Source organism: Lepisosteus platostomus, chromosome 6 (genome assembly GCF_059453375.1).
Source record: "Lepisosteus platostomus isolate fLepPlt1 chromosome 6, fLepPlt1.hap1, whole genome shotgun sequence".
Classification (NCBI taxonomy): Eukaryota; Metazoa; Chordata; class Actinopteri; order Semionotiformes; family Lepisosteidae; genus Lepisosteus; species Lepisosteus platostomus.
Window position 1 is genome coordinate 42,514,431 of NC_142616.1, and position 26,537 is coordinate 42,540,967.

Here is a 26,537-nt window from a genome sequence, read left to right on the forward strand (position 1 = left end):
TGGTGGGACCTTGGTTCATTTCTGGTCCTGGGGTGCTATCTGTGTGAGGTTTGAATGATTTCTCCATGTTTGTGTGGGTTTCCTCCAAGTGCTCTGGTTTCCTCCCACATTCCAAAGAGGTGGATTAATTGACTCCTGGGAAAAATGTCTCTGTGAGTGTGTCAGGGCTTGTCTGTGTCTGGCTTGTGATGGACTTGTTGTACTGTCCAGGGTGTATCCTGCCTTGTGCCCATACAGTAGCTTGCTGGGTAGGTTCTGGTTCTCTCACAACACAGTACTGGATAAAGCAGTTATAAAATCAATGTATGGATGTAGTGGTTAGAAAAGACTTTCCCAGCACCTGTCTCTCAGAATCTGGAACTCAGCCAGACTATTTGTGTCTCCTAAATTCATAAAGAGCAACTTACCTGGGAGAAGTGAAGTGTTAAATAAAGTAGGCTGTAACCCTGGCATCCTGGCCAAATTTCCCATTGGCCCTTACCAATCATGGCCTCCTAATAATCCCCATCTATGTATTAGCTTAATCACTCTGTTCTCCTCCCCACTAATGTCGCATCATCCAGGGGGGGCTGCACATTGGTGGTGGTGGTGGAGGGGAGTCCCCATTACCAGTAAAGCGCTTTGAGTGGAGTGTCCAGAAAAGCGCTATATAAGTGTAAGCAATTATTATTATTATAAATTGTATTCAGGCTCAATAGGACCAATACAATCCTTTATCTTAACTTGTTGACCATTGAAAGAGACATACAAAACCTGCAGGATGTCAGATCTCGAGGTCTAGAATCCAGTTCCCAACTACTAGAGAAATCTGCTCTTCTAGATTTTGGACTCTAGTCCAAAATTTTGCCGGTTGTCTTTCTTCTGTGTTGTAATTTCTTATGGTTGAAAAGATCAAAAGATCATCAGATGTGTTTGTTAGTTTATTTAGAGTGGGCCTTAATGCTGAATGGTTTCCAAATTCCCTGAAGCTATTCTAAATTAGCAGAAGGCTCTTTGTTTTCTATTTTTGTATACTTTCACAGACATTAAGCACAGGATGTTTCTTCCTTAAAACATACAAAAAAACTGCTGTTGCTCTATAGCTTGGGGGAACCTCTTTAGTAATCATTATGCACAGAAAGAAAAAAACATCTGATTCAGGTGCTAAAGACAACTGTGCCTTTCAAACAGATCCAGACATACAACCATCTTACTCTTACAAGACCTTATAATTTCAAATGTTTTATTTGTATTTTGTTTTTGCTGGAATGCAAAGGAATTTATTATTTTTATGTCTTAGGCCCTTCACAATCCATTGAACAGATCTTGTTGGCAATAAACAAACACTACAAAAAACATTTGCCAAATCACACAGGGAAGGTGAGAGATTGAGGAGAAGTGATTACAGCTTTATAGAAAGGCAGGCTGGAAGAAAATGAATTGAAAACAAAGCACCTTTCCAACACCTCAAACATGAAAAGCTACAATCTCATCTTTCCAATTTTTGTAGAACAGCAAAAAAGAAAAAAAAAAGTTGTTTTTAAATATATGATTTCTTAATTCATTCAAAAATGTAAAGCAGGTGACCAAAGCAGTTTTATCAGGGAGGTTTGTGTAAGAAAAAACTTTGCTTTGAGGTATCCAAGCTGGCAGCAGTAACAGCATCACTAGAAAGCATTAGAAAATCCAGATTAGGACGATTCCAGGGACGTTCACAGTAGGCGGCTTTCCGCCCTCACACCGTCTGCTTAGCTGATAAGATTGTGTCTCCCTGTTCCACTCTAGTCCCCAGTTTGTGTGTGGTTCTGATGTTTTTCCATGTGGGAGATTGACTTACCCTGACTGCCACTGTAATTGGAACCCTGCCTTGCTGACACTGCGCTATTGTACTGAGTACCACACTGCAATAAACCTTCCTGTTCACACAAAAGAGCCCATGTGTGCCTTCATCTTCATTACCAACCTCTTTAGCATTTCTGAGAAGCCCCTTAACAATGACTACCAACACACAGCTTGAATTTCTATAACACACATTAATAACCCAGTAGAGTCATGGTGACTTTGCCCTACAAATACACCTCTGGGTTTGTATAGCACAGTGGAGATTAGCATAGCACGGCCCTGAACTCATCTGGTGTCACTTTACAGGCGCAGCTTCTAGAGAAAATAGGTGTATTTCCATTGACTAAGACCCAGTGAAGAACCAAGTCCCAGAGGTCCTCTAATGATAAATGAAACTGTAAAAATATTGCAGGCACAACATCATACTGCAAATACTGAGTCTGTCTATTAACCAATGCATGGCTGCCTGCCTTATACCAAACAAATAATTCAGATGACCAGATCTTTCTCTTTTTTAGTTGATCCTAATCTGCAAAGCCATACCTGCTGGGAACACAATAGAACTACAGTGCCTTGCGAAAGTATTCGGCCCCCTTGAACTTTTCAACCTTTTGCCACATTTCAGGCTTCAAACATAAAGATATAAATTTTTTATTTTATGTGAAGAATCACCAACAAGTGGGACACAATTGTGAAGTGGAACGAAATCTATTGGATTTTTGAAACTTTTTTAACTAATAAAAAAATGAAAAGTGGGGCGTGCAAAATTATTCGGCCCCTTTACTTTCAGTGCAGCAAACTCACTCCAGAAGTTCAGCGAGGATCTCTGAATGATCCAATGTTGTCCTAAATGACTGATGGTGATAAATAGAATCCACCTGTGTGTAATCAAGTCTCTGTATAAATGCACCTGCTCTGTGATAGTCTCAAGGTTCTGTTGAAAGCGCAGAGAGCATCATGAAGACCAAGGAACACACCAGGCAGGTCCGTAATACTGTTGTGGAGAAGTTTAAAGCCGGATTTGGATACAAAAAGATTTCCCAAGCTTCAAACATCCCAAGGAGCACTGTGCAAGCGATCATCTTGAAATGGAAGGAGTATCAGACCACTGCAAATCTACCAAGACCTGGCCGTCCCTCTAAACTTTCAGCTCAGACAAGGAGAAGACTGATCAGAAATGCAGCCAAGAGGCCCATGATCACTCTGGATGAACTGCAGAGAACTACAGCTGAGGTGGGAGAGTCTGTCCATAGGACAACAATCAGTCTTACACTGCACAAATCTGGCCTTTATGGAAGAGTGGCAAGAAGAAAGCCATTTCTCAAAGATATCCATAAAAAGTCTCGTCTAAAGTTTGCCACAAGCCACCTGGGAGACACCCCAAACATGTGGAAGAAGGTGCTCTGGTCAGATGAAACCAAAATCGAACTTTTTGGCCACAATGCAAAACGATATGTTTGGCGTAAAAGCAACACAGCTCATCACCCTCAACACACCATCCCCACTGTCAAACATGGTGGTGGCAGCATCATGGTTTGGGCCTGCTTTTCTTCAGCAGGGACAGGGAAGATGGTTAAAATTGAGGGGAAGATGGATGCAGCCAAATACAGGACCATTCTGGATGAAAACCTGTTGGAGCCTGCAAAAGACCTGAAACTGGGACGGAGATTTATCTTCCAACAAGACAATGATCCCAAACATACAGCAAAATCTACAAAGGAATGGTTCACAAATAAACGTATCCAGGTGTTTGAATGGCCAAGTCAAAGTCCAGACCTGAATCCAATCGAGAATCTGTGGAAAGAGCTGAAAACTGCTGTTCACAAACGCTCTCCATCCAACCTCACTGAGCTCGAGCTGTTTTGCAAGGAAGAATGGGCAAGAATTTCAGTCTCTCGATATGCAAAACTGATAGAGACATACCCCAAGCGACTTGCAGCTGTAATCGCAGCAAAAGGTGGCTCTACAAAGTATTAACGCAAGGGGGCCGAATAATTTTGCACGCCCCACTTTTCATTTTTTTATTAGTTAAAAAAGTTTCAAAAATCCAATAGATTTCGTTCCACTTCACAATTGTGTCCCACTTGTTGGTGATTCTTCACATAAAATAAAAAATTTATATCTTTATGTTTGAAGCCTGAAATGTGGCAAAAGGTTGAAAAGTTCAAGGGGGCCGAATACTTTCGCAAGGCACTGTATATGCTTGCTCTTGGAAGATCCATTAAAAAATGAATGAATAATGTTAAGACTTCCTTGTTGGAATTCTGGTTTCCGACTATACACCTGGAGCCCACTCCTCCTTACAAAACTGCTTCAGCTTGGTGAGGTGTGAGGGCATTTGTTTATGCACAGCTCTTCTCAGTCGGGTTGAGATCTGGATTTTAACTTGGCCATTTCAAAACCCTGATTCATTTCTTTTTCAGCCAATCATAGATTTAGTGGTACATTTTGAGCCAATGTCCTGTTGCATGATCCACTTTCAGCTAAGCTTTGGCTGTTGGACAGATGGTCTCACATTTTCCTCTAGAGTACACTGGTATACGGTAGAGAGGAAATCATGGTGGACTCTGATTGTGTGGCATCCAGGTCCTGCGGCTGCAAAGCAGGCCAAAATCATCACCCTTCCACCACCATGCTGGATAGTTGGTATGAGGTTCTTGTGGTGTTACACAGTATATGGTTTTCACCAAACGTTGTTTTCTATTACAGCCAAACAACTCCAATGTGATATGCTCTGTCCTTGAGAACATTGTTCCAGAAGTCTTGTGTTTTATTCATGTGCTGTTTTATAGACCTAAGCTAGGCAGCAACGTTCTTTTTGGAGAGAAGAGGCTTTCTCCTGCTTACCCTTCCACAAAAGCCATTCTTATTCAGTCTTATCCTAATGGTAGAATTATGAACTCTGACATTTACCATATTGATGATAATAATAATAATAATTGCTTACACTTATATAGCATTTTTCTGGACACTCCACTCAAAGCGCTTTACAGGTAACAGGGATTCTCCTCCACCACCACCAATGTGATAGAGACCTGCAGATCCCTGGATGTAGTTTTGGGGTTCTTTGCATTTTCTAGAAGAATCATATTGTCTGATCTTGGGGTAAATTTGCTGGGACACCTACTCCTGGGTAGATTGGTAACCATCTTGAAGTTTCTCCATTTGTAAATTATCTCACTGTGGAATGATGTACTTCATATTGTTTGGATATGGATTTATAACCTTTCCAAACTGATGACCAGCAAAACTTTTCTCTGACATCATCTCTGACACCTAGGCATGATGTGTTACCACAAACCTGAATGCTCCAGACCAAACTGATAACGTTTTTGATTTTATATACATGTGGAAAGCACTTCCTGATGATAATCTATTAATGTACACTTGTTTAGCAGTACCTGTTTCTCATCACCTTTTTAATTGATATGATAGCAGTAAGGGCGAATCCTTTCTAAACACAAGGATTCTGAATTTTTGGTTGATTTTGGGTTTAATAAATGATAAATTAGAATTTATGTTATCACACCAGGTTAGATTTATCTACTATTTGGACTTGGTGAAGGTCCATAGAATCATAGCATCTAAAAAAGGGTGTTTTTTCTTTTTCACATCACTGTATGTCACAGGTCACACTAGGCCACAGCCAGCCTGAGAACCTGTTAGTTTCCAAGAGGACTCCAAAATACACACACACAGAACCACACGCTTCCATGAGCATCTTATAGCTCATTCTCCTATGGATAACAAAATTGAGCCACTGATATGACCTGGATATCCTTGAGCTTGACAGTGGTGAAAACATTAATAATTAGTTTTATGCCAAAAATTGAAACCTGTTTTTAATTTCAAATTAGCTCCATGTAAGAAGCTGGGAAAATATACTGGTCCAAATTAGTTACAAATCTTGGATATAAGTGGTATAAAAGGAACTTTTATACTTAAAAGGGAATAGCTGTATGCTAATAGACACAGCAGGGGGCTCCAATGTGCTGCAGCCCTCAAATTACATATTACTTTGAAATTGCAGTAGGTTTGGAAAAGATCATAATGCACAAATTTTTAAAATGTTAAGTCCAAGAAGCACAGAAACTCCAAAAAAATGTACATTTATTGCATGAAAAAATTGTAATATTATATACAAAGAAGTCTAGCAGAGGTTTACATATAATACAGTAGAAAACAAATCACTTTGTACAAAATTTTAAAAACATTCCCTAAAGAACTCATTCCCATTACAATGGGAAATCATTTGGAAGGGACTGTAGAGGTGTGCTTCTGAGAAGTGTCAGGCTCAGAGAGAGAGAGAGAGAGAGAGAGAGAGAGAGAGAGAGAGAGAGAGAGAGAGAGAGAGAGAGAGAGAGAGAGAGAGAACCATTCTGCTGCGTCTGATGTTGTGCTAATGGCCACTTCCTCTGTTATACGGGCCAGATACGGCTGCATGTCTCTCCCACACACGCAGACACACAATCTAAATAGGCTCCTCACATCAACTGCTCAAGGGTTCCTCAGCTTTTGGATGTTGTTTTCTTCACTCTCAGTTATTTGCCCTTTTAGATTAATGCATCACTTTAATCTTTTTGTTAGAATTACTGTATACAGCCTGTGCTGAATCTAGTCAGGTACAGCTTTAAAAACATAGCTAGGAAAACATAACATATGCAGGATATTTCCCCACTTGTGGCTACAATGCTTTTATTTCACTGAAACATCACATTGAGTGGCATGTCGATATCTTCTGGACTGTTGTGTGCAAACCAGGAGTTTTCTGTAAACACTGTGCAATATTAATCAAGATACACCCCCTTCCACTCCCTTTATGTCAACATTTATAAAAGGGTACAGCTGATGAATCTTTAATTTTAAACTCTTGTCAATATGTGGACTATCAAAAGAAGTTTCTGGCATGCAAGTCAAACATTTTCAGAGCAATGCATGGGTCAAAAAATATTTTTCACATTTGAATTTATTCACTACTTAAAAGAGTGCTTTAGATATACATGCAATCTAATTTCTTTAAGTCAGACTCAAAAAGCAAGTGGTGTGCACTTTTTTAATTAGGTATACATTAAAAGGACAAAGTCTGTAGCATAGAAGTAGGGTAGAACACAGATCAGAAACTATTTGCCTAACGTTGACAATTCACCTCCACCAAGGTCTCTCAGCAATCTATACAGAAAAGCTTTTGGGGGCTCCTAGTGGCTTTAAAGCTGCTTGCAGTGCAGGTTGATCCCTGTAACACAGGCCAATGCATTTAATCAAATGTGACTAGGATTCTCTAAGTGACAACACAGTTGACCAAAACTGAGTGACGTTAGGTGGGCTTCAGTCAGACAACTGTCAGTTCAACAGCAACAAATGGGATCTTCCAGGTGCTTAAGATTACCGACAGATGCACAACACTGGACCACTTGTCCAGTTGGTGCTAACCCTTCAGTATGCCATAAGACATCTGCAAACTGGCAGTGCACACTGACCATGGACTTCTAGCTACTTTTCTTATCACCCAACTGCTGCAAAATCCACCGGTTACAGTGAAAAGGTCAATTGTTGAACAAAGAGTGGACTTACGGATTCTGCATAGAAAAGTGCAATATCGCTTGAACATAAAATAAAGAGTATCAGGTAAAGAACAGGCAGACTGTCACAAACTAACACACGTGGACTTCTATGATGTAGGTACTAGACCTCAACATGCCTTTAGTAAAAACTTAGCATTACCTTGTAAAGAACCAGGCTGTATCAAACAGTTGAGGCTGCAGTAGTACTAATGGGCTACTTAGAGTGGTGCAGTGGCAACACACATATTCACACACAACAGACTGAATGTACACACCTCATAGAGCTGTACAAGTGTTTCTTGCAAGAATAGCTTCCAATGTCGGGGGGGGACTCATATCACAGCATATGGGGCTCTGATGTCATAGCCTCTTTCTAAATCAAGCTCAATAGAAGTAAAAGGCAGTAATACTGCCTCGTTACTCATCACGTAAACATTAAATTACAGGTGCTTTGTTTTCTAATTGGCATTTTAGCATTACAAAAATCTTCTCTTCTCTCAATAAGGGAAAATAAATACAAAGGAACTGAACATAAGGTAAAATTCTCAAAACTCTGAATAAAGCAGATGTTTTTGTCTTTATACATTTTTCAACTTTAAAGCTCAGAGTAACGAATGAAGGGCGACATCATTAGTTTAGCAGGGATCACATAAAATGAAAATCTAGGAAACCTTCATGTTACTCACAAGAACAAAATATAACAAATGGAATTCATAAGCTCCTCGAAATGGAATACATCTAAATTAAACTTCTCTACAGAAAGTGAATTAGCTGCAAATGTGACTTCTGAGCGCCAAGTACATCAGCGCCCCCTTCCCAGTGTTGACAAAGCACACAAAAGGAGCAGTAAATTTGGCATCTTTCTGAGGCTGTCGTAAAGAAGCACTTTGCCATCACAAAAGCTCAAGTCTTTTTCTCAAGATCTTTGTGGGTGTCCTGCAAGGCCTCCAGCAGTGACAGGATTATGAATGGGAACAGATGTCCAGTCTCTCTCACTGTTGCCCTGTGGTCCTCACGTATTCAATACCTAATGAAGTTGGACCTCACATATTCAATATCTCCAATCAGAGTCCGAGCCAAGAAGATCCCCAGCATCTAGTGGGAGAAATGGACAAGTGATATCACCCTTCTAGCACACAGGTTTACATCAGGAGATTGAACTGAGAGAGAGGATTTTAACAGTCAATTACAAATACAGTGCAACACTACAGCCCTGTGGGTGAGTGAAGGCTGGTAGAAAACAGATAGGACATCAGCTTTCCATGACAAAAGGAAAAAATGGGGCGGCAAGAAGGAGAGTCATATTAGACTTAAAGACTGAGAGTGAAAACGAGCAACAAGTTAAACTAACAGAGTGGAAAGAGAAGTATGTACATCAGATAAAAAGGGAGGGAGAAGAGAAGAATTAGTCAGACTGTCGCCTGACAAGTCTTAAAATAGAGCCAGAGCAGTCCTTTAAAGCAGCACCAGTGAGCACAGAGATCACAGAACAGGGATTTCCACAGAGAATGGCCAACCCTGGGACACCCTGCATCGTACCTGCAGGAGGGAGATGACAATGAAAACTCCCGCGACAATGTAGATATTCCGTGGTAACCATGCCTCGAGCGCTGGAATGCAGCCCTTGGTGAATATGGCAGTACTCCAGATGTTTTCCTAGGGAGAGCATCAACACCACCAAGAGATGAGTCAAGACCACCAGCCTACTCCCTCATTTCTTATTACCACGGACCAGGGGCAGCAAAAGAATAGCCAAGACCTTTTTTTATTACTGTAGAAATGGTTCATACAACTTGAAAGGCGATCAAAACAAATTCACATATACATGTATATTCTGTAAGTGAAGATTAAATCACTTTCATGTTCCTTAAACTGCAAAACAGGGAGGGTTTCCAAAAACTGTCACACTAAATAACAGAGCACTAAAAACTAATTAAGATTTCATTGTTTCAGCATCCATCATGCTCAATTTTACCCCACTGTTGGTCACTGTCAGGTTTATTACACTCCCTAACAGTAGTCTGTCAAAGCCAGAAAGTCGTGGCAAATCTTACCTTTTTGCTCCTGATGTCATAGCCACACTGCGTATTCACAACCATATCCTGTGGAGACAAACCATGCCCGTAAAAACAGTGGCACACCGTTACGTTAACTGGGTACCTCCTACAATATGATGGCATTTATCTTAAGCTTCTAAATTTAGAAATGATACATAAGAAATATATGAAAAACATTAAAATAATTGATAGAACTGAGAGTTCTAAAGTTCCTTTCATTTAAACGACTACAGCTCCTTTCAATGGTAGGTAGGTGCAAAAAAATAAAGTAATCCAGAAAAGTTCAATGTACCAGCTGTAAGCACATGAAATAGAACAAACAAAACTTCTCTGCACCAGAAACTTAAAAAAAATCAGAATATCATTTTGGCTTTGTATGCATCAGTGAAACACCAGTCTTCACAGAAAATCAAATGCACAAAAAATGCAGCACAGTCCCACTCACTACACAGTAAGGAGAGGTCACTGGCCTAATCAAGAACCAAGGGTCACAGATTTCCAAGCAATGACAAAACAACGTTAGTTTCACTTTATGTACTGTATATTCACAGCAGGATCACTGTACATAACTCCTTTGCACCAGATATTTAATCATTTTGGCTTTGTATGCATCAGTGAAATAGCAGTCTTTATAACAAATAAAATGCACAAAAAGTACAGCATGTGATGTCCCACCCATTACGCAGCAGGGAAAGGTTACTGCCCCAGACAAGAACAAGGGTCACAGATTTCCAAGCACTGACAAAATGTGAAAACTTTAGTTTCACTTTAGTTACTGAATACTCACAGCAGGATCACTTAGGCAGCAAGAGAAGGGAACCCCACACTTCTCACGGCTTGGGTTTTCAGTAGTGCAGTTAAAATATACATTCCCATTCCAGTCATTGGGACCCTGGGCACCACAGCAGTTATTCTGGGAATGGGGAGACAAAGCAAGGAGTCACTTTCATGGCAGTTTTTGACCTTGACTGCTTGCTTGCAGTGTGTCCTTGTCTGTATGTGGAGAGAAAAGTGGATTTTTAAAGGCTTGTTGCAAGATTCCAACATCAAAGTAGGGTATGTGCCTTTTGCTAATGACTCTGTCACGAGCAGTGTAAAATCTAAATTTCACGCTGCCCCATTAACAAATCAGGACTATTGATGTATAAGGATCACTACCTAGCAGCAGTGTGACATTAAAGACCTCCAAACTCCAAACTAAATTTTTCCAATTTAGCATTTTCATGTGTTTCATTACCATCCCCATTTTCTCTGTAGACTAATGTTAAATGTCTGTTCAAGCCTTGATGAACAAGCTGCTTAGCTGCATTGTTGACGCTGCTGCCCCATGATCCTTAGAAGACAAACTTGGACCAGAAGGCCTTTCATTTGTAACTTTTGGGTTCTTAAAACAATTTAGATCAGCTCCACTCCCTCAAACATGAATGTGTACCAAGCCAGTTTTTAAGTAGTGCGAGTGACGCAGTGCCCAAGCTGCGCCTCAGCTCACCAGCCTCTGCAGCGAGTCGATCAGGTTCTGCAGGTCGATGTCCTCTCTGTAGCCCTTGATATTGTTGAGGAAGAAGTCACTGAGCCAGTCCCGAAGAGGGTCCTGGAAAACGAAGGCCAGCACGGCTGCCGTCAGCTCCAGGAAGAAGATGAAGCCTATCAGCCCAGAGAACTGGAAGAGGCAAATAACACGTTTTCAGCGCCAAAGACAAATCACCAGGCAATGGGATGTTAGAACCGCAACAGGAAATTGATTTACAACAGCATTCCTTTATTGTGTAGAAGTGTGGCCTTTTCCAGCAAACAGCTGCACTACAAAACTCACATTCTATAATGTTTCTGCTCAAAAAGTTTATACAAGTCCAACAGTATACAAGGCAGCATTTTTAAACCGAACGGGGGAAAGAAAATCCAAAAAGGCTTATTCAAATTCAATGACAATTTAAACACGAGCACTTACTCCTTGCTACTTTCAATCCAGTTGATTTACTGGACTAATACAAACTGCCACATTGCACAATTTAAATCAGCTGCCACATTTATTCTGGATAGTAGTTACAGTATGGGTTTTCAAATCCATTCTGTTTCTGGTCATGCACTGCATTCATAGTTTCATGGGACTTCTTGTCTTGCTTTACCAAAACACTACGTGTAGTTGTTAATTTGTCATTTAGTGTGAACATCATAATTTCAGTGGGTGGTATGGTGTACAGTGGTTAGAACTGCAATCCCACAGCTCTGGTTCCCTGGGATTCAATTCCCAAGGTGCTAAGGTACTATCTGCACAGACTTGGTATGTTTTCTCTGTGATCATGTGGGTTTCATCTGGGTGCTCCAGTCTCCTCCCACAATCCAAAGACATATTGGTAGGTTATAACTGGCTTCTGGGAAGACTGGCCCTGGTGCGATGGTGTGGTTTTGTCTGGGTGTGACCTGCGATGGACTGGCGTCCCGTCCAGGATGTATCCTGCCTATCCAGATCCCCCTTCGGCCCATTATTGGATGAAGCAGTTATGAAATGGATTGATGGATCATAATTCCATCACTTAAAACAGTACTGTTCTCTGGTGACATAACCATCCTAGGTTTTGGATTCTCAGTACAATAACATCCTGTCTCTGTTTCTGTTCCGTTGCACATCAATGCAACAGGTTATTGCAAAGTTATTTCTGGTGTTACTTCAGATGATATCCCAGAGGGGAGTTCTTTGTACAGATTGTCAGTAAGCGAACTGCTTTTCCTTCTCCTTAAGAAAACAATGTCTCGAACATATTTCAGTGAGATAGTATTGTAGCTTTTTCACCAGAAGTAACACTATGAACTTTGTAGATGCTGTATTGATGTTTTATCCTGTTCTGGTGTTAGCAGAAAGCTGTGTTTTGTTTGCCTGTCAGGTGGGAATCCTGAACTGATTGAACACCTCACATCTAATTACAAATGCCACAGGTATGATATGACAATCTTCACCTTTCCAATATTTACTATTACGTCTTTCAGGGGAAAAAAATGTAATGGCTTAAACTACTCTGATATGTACATATGGAACTCAGACATTTCAGTAAAGAGCATTGAAAATAGATCATTCCTCTTGACTATGCTGTTCAACACTTGAGAAAATAAATAATTCCAAGCCAAAGTCTATGTGATCTGTCTGATGGAAGGACAGAGAAAAAGGCAAACATCAGCATCAAAGCCACCTAGAGAGAACCCAAAAATATGTGGAAAGGAAAGGCAGCATTGGGTGCAATCCAGGAGAAAAGTCTTGGTGATTGTGTGGCCAGTATTGAGTGCTGTATAGATCTGCTGTCAGGAAGCAGATCTATACAGGGATCAGTTTCATGTAGGGGAAATAGGAACTCATGGCACTAACATTTCAATATGGATGAATATTGAAGGAAAATTGTAAGGAATCCAGGAACCAAAAGCAACTCTTTTGGAAAGGTAGCTGTAAATCAGGCTCACTTTCCTTCTTACTGCCAAGACTTCCAGACATTGAAGTCTTAATTACTCTTGAATCAGCCCAAAACAACCACAGTGAGTGCCCCATCTAGGCAGAGAGGGACAAAACTGACATACAGGATAAAAAGCTGTGAAGCACAGGAGGAGACTTACAAACTTCAGCAGGCAAATATTCTCCCTTAGAGCCCCAACGCATCCTGCAAAACCCAGGATAAAGGTGACACCGCCCACGACCAGAACCACCCAGACTGGGTCAAAGCCGTGTATCCTTGTCACCTGGGTCAGATCCAGCAGCACCCCCTGGAGGACAGAAAGGGAGACACACACAGCTCAGTCTAAAGAGGTTTTCTATACTTCATTCCATTCTATACTGTGGTGAAGCCCTATACTGTAAGCTCCCCAGCAGGAATGCAATAACATCTACCTATTCTAGCATTTCAACATCTATCAATCGCTATTTGTAATTTGTTATCCTTATAATTGTTTATTTTATTTTAAATATTTATTAACCTACCATAAAGCTCTTAGATATTTAACTTTTAAAGGCACAACAAAAAAAATATATATTTATCATGTATAAATATTATCTACTAATCAGCCAACCTCTCCAATGCAATTTGATGTAAGACTCATTTCATTATCTTCCATAACGGTCATTCAAGTACTATGTAAATCAATATCTATTACTTCCATTCATGAATTTTTTAATCGCTTCTTCCAATTCAGGGTCGCAGGGTTGCCAGGGCCTATCTCAGCAAGCAGTGGGGTCCCTGATGGGATACAATGGATTTGCCCCAGACACACAGACACACAGACACACAGACACACAGACACACAGACACACAGACACACAGACACACAGACACACAGACACACAGACACACAGACACACAGACACACAGACACACAGACACACAGACACACAGACACAAGGGCTAATTTACACAGTTGTCAATTAACCTAACACTATATTTTCAGACTGTGGGAGGAAACTGGAGCACCCGAAGGAAACCCATGCGAACATGGGAAGAACATACAAACGCCACACAAATAGCATTCCAGGACCAAAACTGAACCCAGGGCCATGTCACAATGCTCACCACCATGCTACCCATCTAAAACTTCCTGCACTTTATTGTGATATGACCATACATCTCATCTCAACAAGGTGCTTCATAAAGAAATGTTGGCTTCGAAGTCAATTTTACCATGTTAACTAAAGCCCAGCAGCATCCTATATTTACTTGATTGGCACAAGTATTGCCAAAATGTAATTTCTGAAAAAAGACAGTTTTTCTAATACTACAGTTGCTTAAAAATCATCTGCGAGTCTTTGACAACAGAAATAGAATTTGCATGCACAACAAATTAAAGCAGAACAACAACATAACATAAACAAGCCAGAGGGTCAGTATCCAACAGCACAGAAATCCATATTACGGTGAGGTAATGAAGTATCTCCTGAAGTTCTATTACAGAGTCAAAACAATTTCCTGGTATAAAAGGCAGACAATAATGTAGCAGCCTGTAATCTATAGCCTTATTAATCTGCTACTGAATCAACCTAGATACTGGAACACTGATTTGATTACCTGAGATGCCGAGTGGCCATGAAACACTGCGTCATTTCAAACAGCAGGGGCGGGAGATGGACACGTTGGCTTCTTTGAGCTCTGGAGCTTTCCAACTCAGTTACGTGCCCCTCCCCAAACTCCCACAACAACCACCCTCTTGCAAGCAAGGAGGAGATAAGGGGTAGGTGCACAAATACTAACAGGTGAAATGGATAGTGTTTTATCTCTGCTGCCTGAGCTGTTGGCTTCTCATCTGTCCACGTCTGTCTCACGTCCAGGATCCAGCTACAGGGAGCCCATTGCCTCACCAGGAATCAAGGGAATCAAGGGAACCCACCAAAGTCTACTAATCCCACAGTTAAGAATCTACCTCCCCCCTTCACAACCAACAGGAGACATTAAGGGCCCATTTGTTCAACCTTCAGAGCCCTGGAACATAACTCATTGCTGACACAAAGCCAGCAATCCTCAGAAAAGGAGACTGCATTCAATGTTACTCATAGTGGTTTTTAGTTTACCTTCTCACTCCATGCCCAGAATCCAATTGCAATAAATGCTGCTCCAGCCAGCTGCAGAGAAAAGCATAAAAAAATAAATACACATCATGGTACCGTACCGAGGCAATGAGCTTTCCTGACTGCTCACTTGTTCACGGCATGTTTGCAGGGCTGACAAGGGTTTAAAATAATAAGTGTGTAAAGTGCAAGGCAGAAACCAGCACTTTTGTCACAAGAGAGCAGATTGCTGCAAGCGTGGATGAAATTTGATGGTAACGCCTTAAAACTGTTTCTACACTTCCTGTTGACACAGGCAGGGGAGCCAGAAAGGAAATGAGAATCTATCACTTCAGATTGTGCTCTGCTGCTAGCAGGAGGTTTGCTTGACTCAAACCTTGAGGGATGAAAGGAATTTAAAGAAACTGGGATTGCAAACCTTCTGGTTTCTCAAACATCTCCAAAAATCTATTTTGAAACAAATTCAGGATAAAGACAGTCACTTTAGAAAGGGGAGAGTAAGCCTGGGCTGGGTCAACCTTTTAATAGTTAGAAACTAGTTCCCCATAAGTCTACTCAAAAGTTATTTGTGGTAGGAGGTCAGGCACCAGACGACAAATGATCAACAAAACCCAAATGGCATGACAAAATCTATTTTGGCAGATCAAGGCACAAATATTTTACACAGGCCACAAGATTGTTCTTCCAATTGAAATTCTTTGAATTTAGATTGATCCTATATGGGGACAAGCATGATCATTTGAAATGATTAAGACATCGTTTTTAACATTGGTGTTCTTTAAAACTGAAAATGTTGAATCACAAACGATTTACTGGGTAAACGGGTGAGATTACACGAAAATGTAATTTTTCCAATACACAAATGCCGCAGTACACAAACATTTCATGGTCCAGTAGGTGGATTTCTAATCACTGTCAACACTGATACAGATCCTAGGTTTCCCACAATGCTACCCTTTGCCAACATACAGGGGGTTACTGATGCCCAAACTGCCATCAAAAATAGAGCAGCATAATTTAACACACTTTTTTTACCTAAATATTTCTGCAAAAAACGAACATCCAACATTCTAAAATACATTCTTCTTAGGTAAAAAAAAAAACCTAAGAAAAGGAAGACACTAAGCATGTACATACTTACACATATAAACATTATATTAAATGTTAATTTATATTTTACTTTTATGAACTGTACAGCATGTATTCCATGTTTTCCCCTGCAATTTATCCAAAAAGATTTTTTGAAACATTCCAACAAATTGATAAGACAGTGGGATCTATCGTTTACTGAGCAGCAAATGGAAATTGACATTATGCAGGAATCTGGACAGGAATCGTTATTACTTATGGAAGTCATAACATCTTCCTAAACACTATTAAAAAGACAAAGTACCATCTGTTGCCGGATCTTAAATTTATCTAGTGTTAGCAAATAATGCAGACTCGTCATCAAAAGAAACTGCAACAAACTCAGATTGTACCAAAAAAACTTCTGTAAGAGGTAATCTGACATTATCATGCTGATCAACATTTGTAATTATAAAGGTTGATGAACAAGGTGTTTACTGTAATAGTCACAGGCTTAAAGGTTTTGAGGCCAGCATTGGAAGCAACACAAGCTGTATATCAGGGTGCTGATACACTCATTGGATACCTATGAAAGGCTGGAGAAGCACATTCCAGATCACTAATCTCAGAGCCCTATATCATATCAGCTCATCAAATAAGCATAAATGTCACATTACAAACATCTTTCATACTGGAGCAGACGTTCCTGCCCAGATCATCCCATATGGACTTTCCCACCAAGTGGTCTAATTGGTGTTTACAACAGAGTATCAGCTACAAGGTATCTTTTTTTTTTTAAACCCTAACGGTGATATATATGTAACCTTGATTAATCGCTAAGGAGCAATTGGTTCCACTGCTGGAGTTCACCAGAAATGTTGTCTCCAGACCTGCAGACCATAACTATTTAGTCATCCTCCTCCATCAGTTGGACTGATGACACGTGTTGTTGCTGTGTGAAAATGATCACAAGGACGAAGCGAGGTGATGAGTCGATCTCGGTGATGCGTGGGTGCGTGTGGTTGCGCTGACAGACTACATTTGGCTGCAATGGTCAGAACTGCAGCAGGTTAGAAACTAGACAGTGAGAGAAAGGGCACTGACACAGCTCAACCTCTAACATCACAATGACGAAATGCATTCTCTTGATTGGCAGAGCATATAAGATAAGATCACTTTGTTACCCATATACAATTTCTTGTATTAGGAATTTGTCTTTTCGCATAACCCAGCTTGCTCTCCATGAGACACACACTCAAGGAGAGAAGCTTGGGTCAGAGTGCAGGGTCAGCCATTTATGTGGCGTCTCTGGAGCAGTTGGGGTTAAGGGCCTTGCTTCGGGGCCCAAATGGAGTAGGATTCCTCTGCTGGCTGCGGGATTTGAACCGGCAATCTTCCAGCCACAAGCACAGATCCTTAGCCACAGTGCCACTGCTCCACCCCTAGCAGATTAGCTCCTTTCTGTGAGACGGTGTATTCCACTAGTCTGTTTCTCACAGGATCAAAGAGAATTTCATTGGGACATACCATGCAGGCCAGGTGACTCTGAGTAAGTGTCTATATGAACTGCACGTCTGAGCAGAATCAAGGGCATGCAGGACTAGTGTAAGAAAAGCAGTCTGTTACACTCGGTTCCCTCCTGCAGTATGAAGTGAGTCAGATATGCTGTAGAGTCATGTAATTACAACATTTCAGTTAATAACAACCTCTGCATACTGCCTGGGCTTCGGTTATTTTTTTCCTCTCTTTTATTACATATCCATCTGTAAGAGGTGAGGTTTTGTGTCATTCACACTACGCATTTAAGCATACAACTTTAGCAAGCTTGATTATTTAGCTAGACACCAATGAGTTAATTGTTAGCAAACTGCTTACTACTATAAGGACTACAGGCCTATGTCACACAAGATAATAAAAACGTGTTAGTACAACTTCTAATTTCCTTGTGATACCACTTTAATTTTTTTCTGTTACACTAAAACTTAAATATTACTGCTAGTACTTACCCAGAAGATGATGTTGTAACTAAACATCAGGTATTTATAACAGCAGCTGACTTCTGCGTTCTCATACCGGTAATAGTGCATCTTGTCCCAATTCACTGTGGAGAGAGAGGTGGGTAAATGGGTCTTTTGTATTTAATGGAAAGACATAAATCTGTCAAGGCCTCCACCTTCTTCATCTTGCCTTTTATTATCAGAGTTATAAGAGTTATGATAAGAAAGAACATGCGGTATATTACAAGTTCTAAATATTTTAAAGCGTAAGATGTACACACGTGGAATTAATATTGCCAATGCCATGTTAACATAAATCCTCCACCCAGATCAAATAGCCATTACGAACTTTACTACTTGACAATTACTACCACTGAAAGATGACCAAATAAGCCACATCAAATAAATGAAACCAGATTTAGGAACTGCTGCGTATTAATACTGCCAAAGCTGCACTTAACAAAAGTCTCACAAACACGTATTATAAAGTATTACAAAGGTTTTCCACTGAATAAAATTAGATGTATGCATGTTCTTCATGCAACGTATAAAACTGCACCTTTCAAAATTAATTCTCAGTCCATGAAAAAGATAAAAAGATAAAGTCACAGAAGAGGTTTGGGAAACTTTGGAAGAAACAATAAAGATGGCAACTGGCCCCTCTTAAAACAGTTTCTAGCCTACAAAGTCAATAGCCTGTACATTTTCAGCAGGTGCACATTGCTTTAAACCTTATCATCACAGCAAATAATACCAATTAAATGTATATATTATTTTAATATTATTTTAATATAAAATTAAAAAATCCAAAATCAATGTTAAATTCAAAGAGCAGTGATCCTGCGTTTTATTCTGCAAACTGAATTAGGAAACTTTAGAGACAAATGCTCTTATTCTTCCACACAGACAATCTAAACCTTATTAAATGGAATGAACATATACCTGTTCTAAACTCAAGCCATAATTCCATTTGCTTAAAAGAAAGGATTGATGTCTGAAACATCACCAGTTATACCTAAAGGTAAGAAAAAAGCTGTAGCAAGATTTAAAAAAAAATCATAAATCACTTCTGAAGGAAACACTCAAGCTATTATGGACAATGTTTTTGTAGCATATGTTTCTTAGTCTATTAGTTTAAAAAAACAATTTAAATGTTTTTATGTGAACAACTGTGAGGCTGACTTCAGAGGAAATGCTAAAATAAGCATTGTGATGGGCCATTAGCCAACTCTGAAAGGGTTCCCCATGAGACAGTACATCTTTTGCTAAAATACTGAGATTGGTATGTGTTTATACACTGCACAGAAGTGACCAATGTAGTTTACAAGGTACCTTGAACTATAAATGTTAATTCTCTCTGTTAAATTATTTGGTACAAGCTCTGTGTTAGGCATTGTGGTGTTTGTAGTGGGAAACGATGTGAATATTCAAACTGCATACAATTGTAATGACGTGCACGCATCGTTCTTTTCCCTGTTGTGCATGCTACAAATGTCAGAACACCGAGTCAGACTGCTCAACAAGGCATACAATGTTTCTTCTATCTAATTTTTAGCAATGACATTGTTCCACCTATCAAGTCCTCCACCCCACTTGTTAACTCGCACTGCATTTACAGTAATAACTGAAAAATAAAATTACTTCAGACTGTCTCTCCATACAAAACACCCGAATCTTCTCTTGGGAGTATTGACACAGTTCTTAGAGGTTGTTTATTAAGTACTCCTTTTTTTGTTCCACATAGATGAGGAACAACACACAAGGAAAGAGATACTAAATAGAGAAACAATACTAAAGAGCCTGAGAAGAAGATTGTGTTTAACAATACAATTATGTTTAACAATACAATTAAAAAATTAACAATAGCTTTTGTTAATTTTCTGGAGTGCTCGGTTTTGTTTTATATTTGACATTGCTGAATGTCCACTGCTAAGTGTCTGTGTCGATTGTGTTTCATCGATTTCCTTTCGGGATCAATAGTCTTACCTAATCTTAAAGAACCTGTCCTGTAACCTCCATTATGCCAGAAAGCAAGCGGAGACCCACTCACTGGTTTATGTGTACCTTTCACAATCGAACAGATGAGAAAGGCAAGTATGATGAAAGTTATATTGAAATGGGATTTACATGGACTGGCGAACTTAAAATGTCACAGCCACAATGTGTGGTGTTTAGCAAGGTCTTAGCTAACAGAGGCCTTAAAGCCTCTAATTTACGTGACCACATTACCAACTTAAAAGACAAACCAGTCGTATTTTTTAGATAAGATTTATCAGATCTTGCAAGGACACATTAAAGGGAACACATTAAACCGTGTTAGCTATAGAGTGGCTAAAAAAAAGCCACACACAGTCGCAGAAAAATTTTGTTGTGAAAAAGATGGTAAGTTCTGTGAAAGATCTGTGAAAAGGCAGCTAAAAAGTTGAATATGATACTTCCTTCTGATAATACTGTCATATCAGTAGCACGTCTGAAAACATGCAATGCCAAATAGCCAATCAGGTAAAAAAAGTGAATTTTACTCACCACAAATTGATGAGAAAACAGACATTACAAATCTGGCATACTGTACCTTTTGGTTTACATTCATTACTTAGGGTACAGCATGTGAGGACTTCCCTAACCAAACAACAGGAGAAGATATTTTTAATGGAATTTAACTGAAGATTTCCACAAAAGCCAACGGAATGAACTGGCAATGCTGTGTGGGAATTTGCACCAACGGGGCTATGCTGATCACAGGGAAATAGGAGTCGTAGCTCACATCAAGAAGGTTGCTCCTCTGGCTTCCTGGCTACACTGGAGCATTCATCGAGAGGCCCTTGCCTCCAAAAATATGCCAGGAGAACTCCTGTCAGTACTGAATGATTCAGTGAACATGGTTAACTTCATTTCGGGCTTGCCCTCTAAATGCAATGATTTTCAAAACACTGTGGAACCAAATGGACAGCAACCACAAAACGCTTCCCCAGCACAAGAAAGCATGCTGGTTGTCATACGGCTAACTTCTGATTTCTTGAACTCAAATGTGAAGTTCAGCATTTTGTTCTGGACAATCCGTTTGAGTTGTCATCTTGTTTGCTTTAACACTGGCTATAAAAACTAGCCTAACTGGCAGACATTTTTTCTGCTTGAATGAATGGAATTTAAGTCTCCGGGGTGTCACCGTCGCAGTGCTCAACACACAATGGTCAAAAACTGAAATTCTGGGCTAACTGTGTTCCAACAAAATTCCCTTCATTCCTTTCCAACGCTGACAGCATTTGACTGCAACAAACAATATGCCCTTAAATAAGCATGTGAAGGCATGATAACTGCAAAATCTTTGACCACCTCAGTCACCAGCTGCGAAAATACTTTTCTACAATGGACACGTCTTGAATCTGGATACAAAACCTCATTTGAAGTTACACCCTCCATTCCAAAGCTGTCATTTCACCAACAAAAGAAACTTGCTGGAGCTGATGGCTGATGGGGGACTGCAGTTACAGTTCAAGTGGAAGCCACTCATGGATTTCTGAGCACAAGTGATGCAAGAACACGAGTGTTGGGGGCATTATGCTTTTCGTCACAACGTTCCTTTTTAAGGCTTGTTTCTCTGCACTCGGAGCAGCTAAATCAAAGCATCACCAAATGCTCGATGCTGACAGCGATTTAAGGGTGAAACTGTCTTCTATTAAACGTGACTATGTAAACCATATATACTGCAGGCCCACCGATCACATTGGCAGCTAAGAACTGGGTAGAAGTAGCAGCAGTACCTGTAATACACAAGGAAAGTGACAGCGGTGTGCATATTCAGTCATAGTTTTGAAAGGGATGGCTCAGCTGAAAAAGTCTGAAACTGCCTCTCTAGGCATATAAAACCAAACTTCTCTTTCATGCTAACTGGAGTTCCCAAGTGTAAAAAGGCTCACATCAACAAATCATATCTGCACAAGTGGTGAAAAGAGAGCGTTTCACTTTCTTCTGGACTGGTTCCAACACAATCACACTACACAACCAATGAAAACTGAAATTGCAATTATTAATTATGGTCCCAAGTACCAATTTTGTAAACATTACATTGTTTTGTTTTCATTGTGTGTTATTCAAATTTAGTTTAGAAGTAGATTCCTTACTTCGCAGGATACACATTTTGTTTTTCAAAAAGAAAGTTTTTCCTGCCATATTCCCCGAGAACAGGAAAATATACCTGCAACATTATGGGGAAAAGGGAAGCATTCAATTTTAGATTCTCTCATCATTTGCAGTTAATGTCAGAAAACACATTGACAAAAGCTAAATAGCCATTAAAAACTACAATTCATACATATCCAGTAATCAACATAACATATAAAAAACAAATTCAAAATACTTGTAGAAACTGACATTAAGCAAATGTATTTGACATTAATCAAGCGTATTGGATAATTACTTACAACAGTAAAGTAGCAGAACCCTCTTCAGTCAACAACAAAAGCTCTGTATACCTTCATTCCCATTAATCCTGTGCTAATGTATCAGATACTTAGTTAATACAAGACATAAACTCTGGCTTATCTATGTGGTCTATGTATTGTAACCACTTGACAATATTAAAGCACAAATTCTACAAGGCTCAGCTGATATTTTGTACCTGCATGCTCTAAATTCACAAGATTTATTCAGACAAGTAAAAAAAGAGGTTCTAAAGTTACAAAACAAACATCACCATGGACTCTGGCAATTCCGATGTTTCCTATTAAAGGTATGATTCATTATTACACACCCTCTAATGCAAATTAAGCATGTCCGTGGCAATGGACTGCAAACTATTAGTGATGAAAAGGTGTGATTTATAGCTCAGAAGATCATAGGCGATTACACAGTGCTATACCCATCCTGAAATTCACCCAGAGCTGCTGGAATCCTCAGTGAGTAAGCTACACCAGTTTCACTTGACAGATAAACAGTAGTCAGGAAAAAAACAGTTAAACATCCATCACAAGAAATTGCATGGTGTGCCCATCACAAAAAGGTGTGCTCATTATCACGAGAGGGTTAAGAACCAAAAGCAAACTCATGGTTTCCAAGGCATCGTGACACACATCTCCTAGAGAACCCTAGGGAACCCCAGGAGATGATGCTATGTGGACAGCTTCCACAGGGGGAAGTTGAAGAGCAATCTCACTTCCTGCTGCATTCTACCAGACATGTCAGTCTGACCCACAGCTCCAAAAATGTGCAGGCCTGACCACAGCCTTCAAAAAATGAAACGCACCACTTTGAAACCTGAAAGAGAAGTAGCTACTAAGTTTTTTTTTCCTGGCACACACCCTGACCTACTGAGTGTGACCTTGTGTGCATGTGAAAAGTATTTCTCAATTTTAATTACAAAAACTGTAAGGGTTCTGTACGCTGTACTGCACGTTAATAATTTCCCGTCAACACACGGGTTCTATTCTGTTTAAAGTTTTAAATATTACTCATGACAGCACTCAGCAGTGATAACAGTTCTCTTACTCTGCTCTGGGTTCTTATCACAGTGGCGCAGACTCTCTTTGGAAACTTCGGAGAAAGAGTGCAGGCTCATACCCCTGTTTACACAGCTAGTAGATACAACAGACTAAAGGCATACCCATGGCTAAACCCTTTCAGTCAATTGTTAAAGAGACTCAGGCAGGCTTCAGATAAAAACTGTACATTACCCAACATGTCCAAGTCAATACCACAATGGAACAGCAGGCCACAATTAATCGAGACAGGTCACTCTGCAGTCAAAGCCATAGCCTACTTACTGATAACATAAAGCATTATCCTACTAAGAAGTCTGTTGATTTTTTGGCTATAGATTAAAATATGGTTCGTCATTTGTCAAGTACTACTTCCCAAACAACTGCAAAGTGCAAATCGCCACACACACATATACCACTGATCCAGACAGACTACAGGCAGTCCACACACAACTGCAGGAAAGACCACGCATAAACACACCAGTCAACAACAAACGCAGTTGAAAACACAAAATATACTATTTCCAGCACTACTCCAGTCCAAACACTGTGGGCGCTGAAAATTCTTTAAAATGTGAATCTCGTTTTCAGTCGGGTAACTTGCAGTATTGCTCTTTGCAAATTATTGTTCAACACCATATACTACGGTTCACTGCACCATAACGTATTACAATTTAGAAAACGTTGCTTCTACAGGCCACATAATCTACTTCTCTGGTAACTTCAGCCATTCTAAATGAGCTAGTGTTCACGCACATCCACAACCACACTTTAAAATAGCTTGTTTCATTCTCCAGTGTACACAAACAAAACAAATCTTTCAAAACAGCCCTTAACTGACCAAAACTGGGGACCACACAATGGGCACAAAAGGACGGAAAACACTTCCGTTACTTATTAACAAAATGTAAATATAAATTAGCAGCTACCATTGCATTTTAGTCTTTACGTTTATCTTGCTTTTACGATAATCCGGCCGCCTTTTTTTTTCTGAAAACCAGAGTATAAACGAAACTGAAGTTTTAAAGCACACCGAGAGATTTTCGCGGAACTACGCGACACACAATTTTTACTTTATATAAAAGGCATTTAAAATAATGCAAGGGTAAATATCTGGTCGTACAACACATTTTAAGAAGAACCCGTTTTAGAGTCTAGACGTTCAGAATCGAGGTTTAATCCTAGATGAGTCAAATAGAAACGATTTTTGTTTTTCTTTTCCCTCCACTGTATCCCGTATAATTTTAGAAACGACAACAGCAAGGTTGAAAGTGGTTTACTTTTATAATACCTTAATAAACTCACCGCGTTGTTATCCTTTCTTCCTTTCGGCAGGACGGAGTTGTGAAAGTTTTCTGGCAATCGCATCGGACACGCTTCCTTTGCAAAACACGCCCTGTTTCCTCGCCGCGCTGTCGAGTTAATGAGTACAGTATTGTTACCAAAAAGACTTTAACTCGGCCCTCCGGTCCTCTTTCGTTCGTTCTATTTTAGGGTGAAAAAGAAAGACTAGAAATACCAACTACATCATAACAATTAAAAATTTAGAATAAAACGGAGCAGATTCCAAATTTGATTGGAAAAAAGCATCCTGCAAAGTTTCTCTTGCACTGCTTATCACAGTGTGTGATGAGATTGTGTGTATTGGCTTTAATGTGCGTTGAAATGTGGCAACTCGCTTAACTTTAAAAATGCGATGGACAAAGTGCAGTACTTTGCCTGTAGAGAACAACTTTTAAGTGTTGGAAGAACTAGCCCTTCTTGATATGGGGTCCTGAAAGTAACCACAACACCTGATGGTGTCCCAGTTGTAAGAGCCGCACCAATGAGTACAAAAACACAAAACGTTCTAGGGCTCACCGTCGGTAAGCACTTTTAAAACCACATGAAAAAGACCAGTCTTTTGCTTCTGTATTCTGTGTTAATCTAAAACGACCGCTGCTGTTTCTGTGTATGTTTTGTAGAATTATTTTATTATACTGTCTAATCAAATTGTATTAATCAGATGTAAAAACTATAATATACATTGTGTGAAAGTAAAGTTTAGGTGCTTTTCCCTCTCGAGGTGGACACTTTGCAGGAACTTTCCTTTAAAATCAATAATTTAGTTATAGATTTTCCTACCCCATTCTTCCCTTTCTATATTTTTTCTGCAATTCTTTACCTTATTACCGTATTAACCTTAAGATTGTTTCTTTTTTATTCAGTGATAGGTTCTTATGCATTTAGCTATATTTATCTATTTCCCAATTAGTCTTCAATGTCTTCCAAACCTTTTTTGAGCAGCGTATGTCACTTATTTGTATATATCTAATATAGTAATGCACTGCTAAAGTTTTCTTTTGCAGGTTCGGATCACATGAGTAGGAGAAGACTACAGCCAGAGGATTTTGACTGCATGCCTTGGAAGAGACCCCATGAGCACACTTTCAAAAAGGAAAAAGGGGTAGAGGGATATTTGCTCCTGTAGGGAAGCAGGCACTAAATGTATTTTTTTTTCTGTGTAGTATTATTTTTCCTTTAGTGCTTTAACACCCCAAATTTCTGCTACACAAACCAAAGTAATTACGTTACAGATTTAAAAACTTTAAGACCACGTTTCCTTTAGTGGATCAACTAACCATTCGATTCGTTGAGTACTTCTCACTTATGTAAAAACAGAGGAGTCACAGAGTTTCACTGAGCTCCTACAAAATGGTGGAATCTTGGTTTTACTCTAAACTTCCATGTATTGTCAAGAACTACTTTCTTTTTATTCTCACAGGCAAGTTGACCACAGAGGGCAGTTGCGGAGTCATTTTTTCCATATGGAAAAGACAACACCAGATGTTTGTTTAAGCAGTGGTGTGCAGCAATAAACATACAGTTTTTAAAACAGGTTTACACCCATAACCAAGCCCTTCTCACTTGTTCAGAAAAACTGTAAAGACAAACAAAAATTGTATCTGCTTTTGTTTATGAATAACAGGACATCCTTAATTTTATCAATCACTCTTAACAATGTACACCCTGCTACTCATTCC

General features: G+C 39.7%; 1 protein-coding gene across 2 annotated transcripts; it reads right to left on the minus strand.

Moving 5' to 3' along the window:
- Positions 1-6,862: 6,862 nt before the first annotated feature.
- On the minus strand, positions 6,863-25,078 carry tspan14 (tetraspanin 14). Of its 2 annotated transcripts, none has more exons than XM_088635901.1 (9): positions 24,806-25,078; positions 18,050-18,144; positions 14,979-15,029; positions 13,040-13,186; positions 10,929-11,099; positions 10,227-10,352; positions 9,437-9,484; positions 8,922-9,038; positions 6,863-8,477 (listed from the first exon to the last, which is right to left on the minus strand). In XM_088635901.1, the coding sequence occupies exons 2-9, from the start codon at positions 18,128-18,130 to the stop codon at positions 8,403-8,405; spliced, it is 816 nt and encodes a 271-aa protein (XP_088492027.1). In that variant the 5' UTR covers positions 18,131-18,144; positions 24,806-25,078; the 3' UTR covers positions 6,863-8,402. The 2 variants fall into 2 exon arrangements, with proteins under 2 accessions (XP_088492027.1, XP_088492026.1); XM_088635900.1 differs by having other exon boundaries at positions 24,820-25,072.
- Between the last annotated feature and the right edge of the window lie 1,459 nt (positions 25,079-26,537).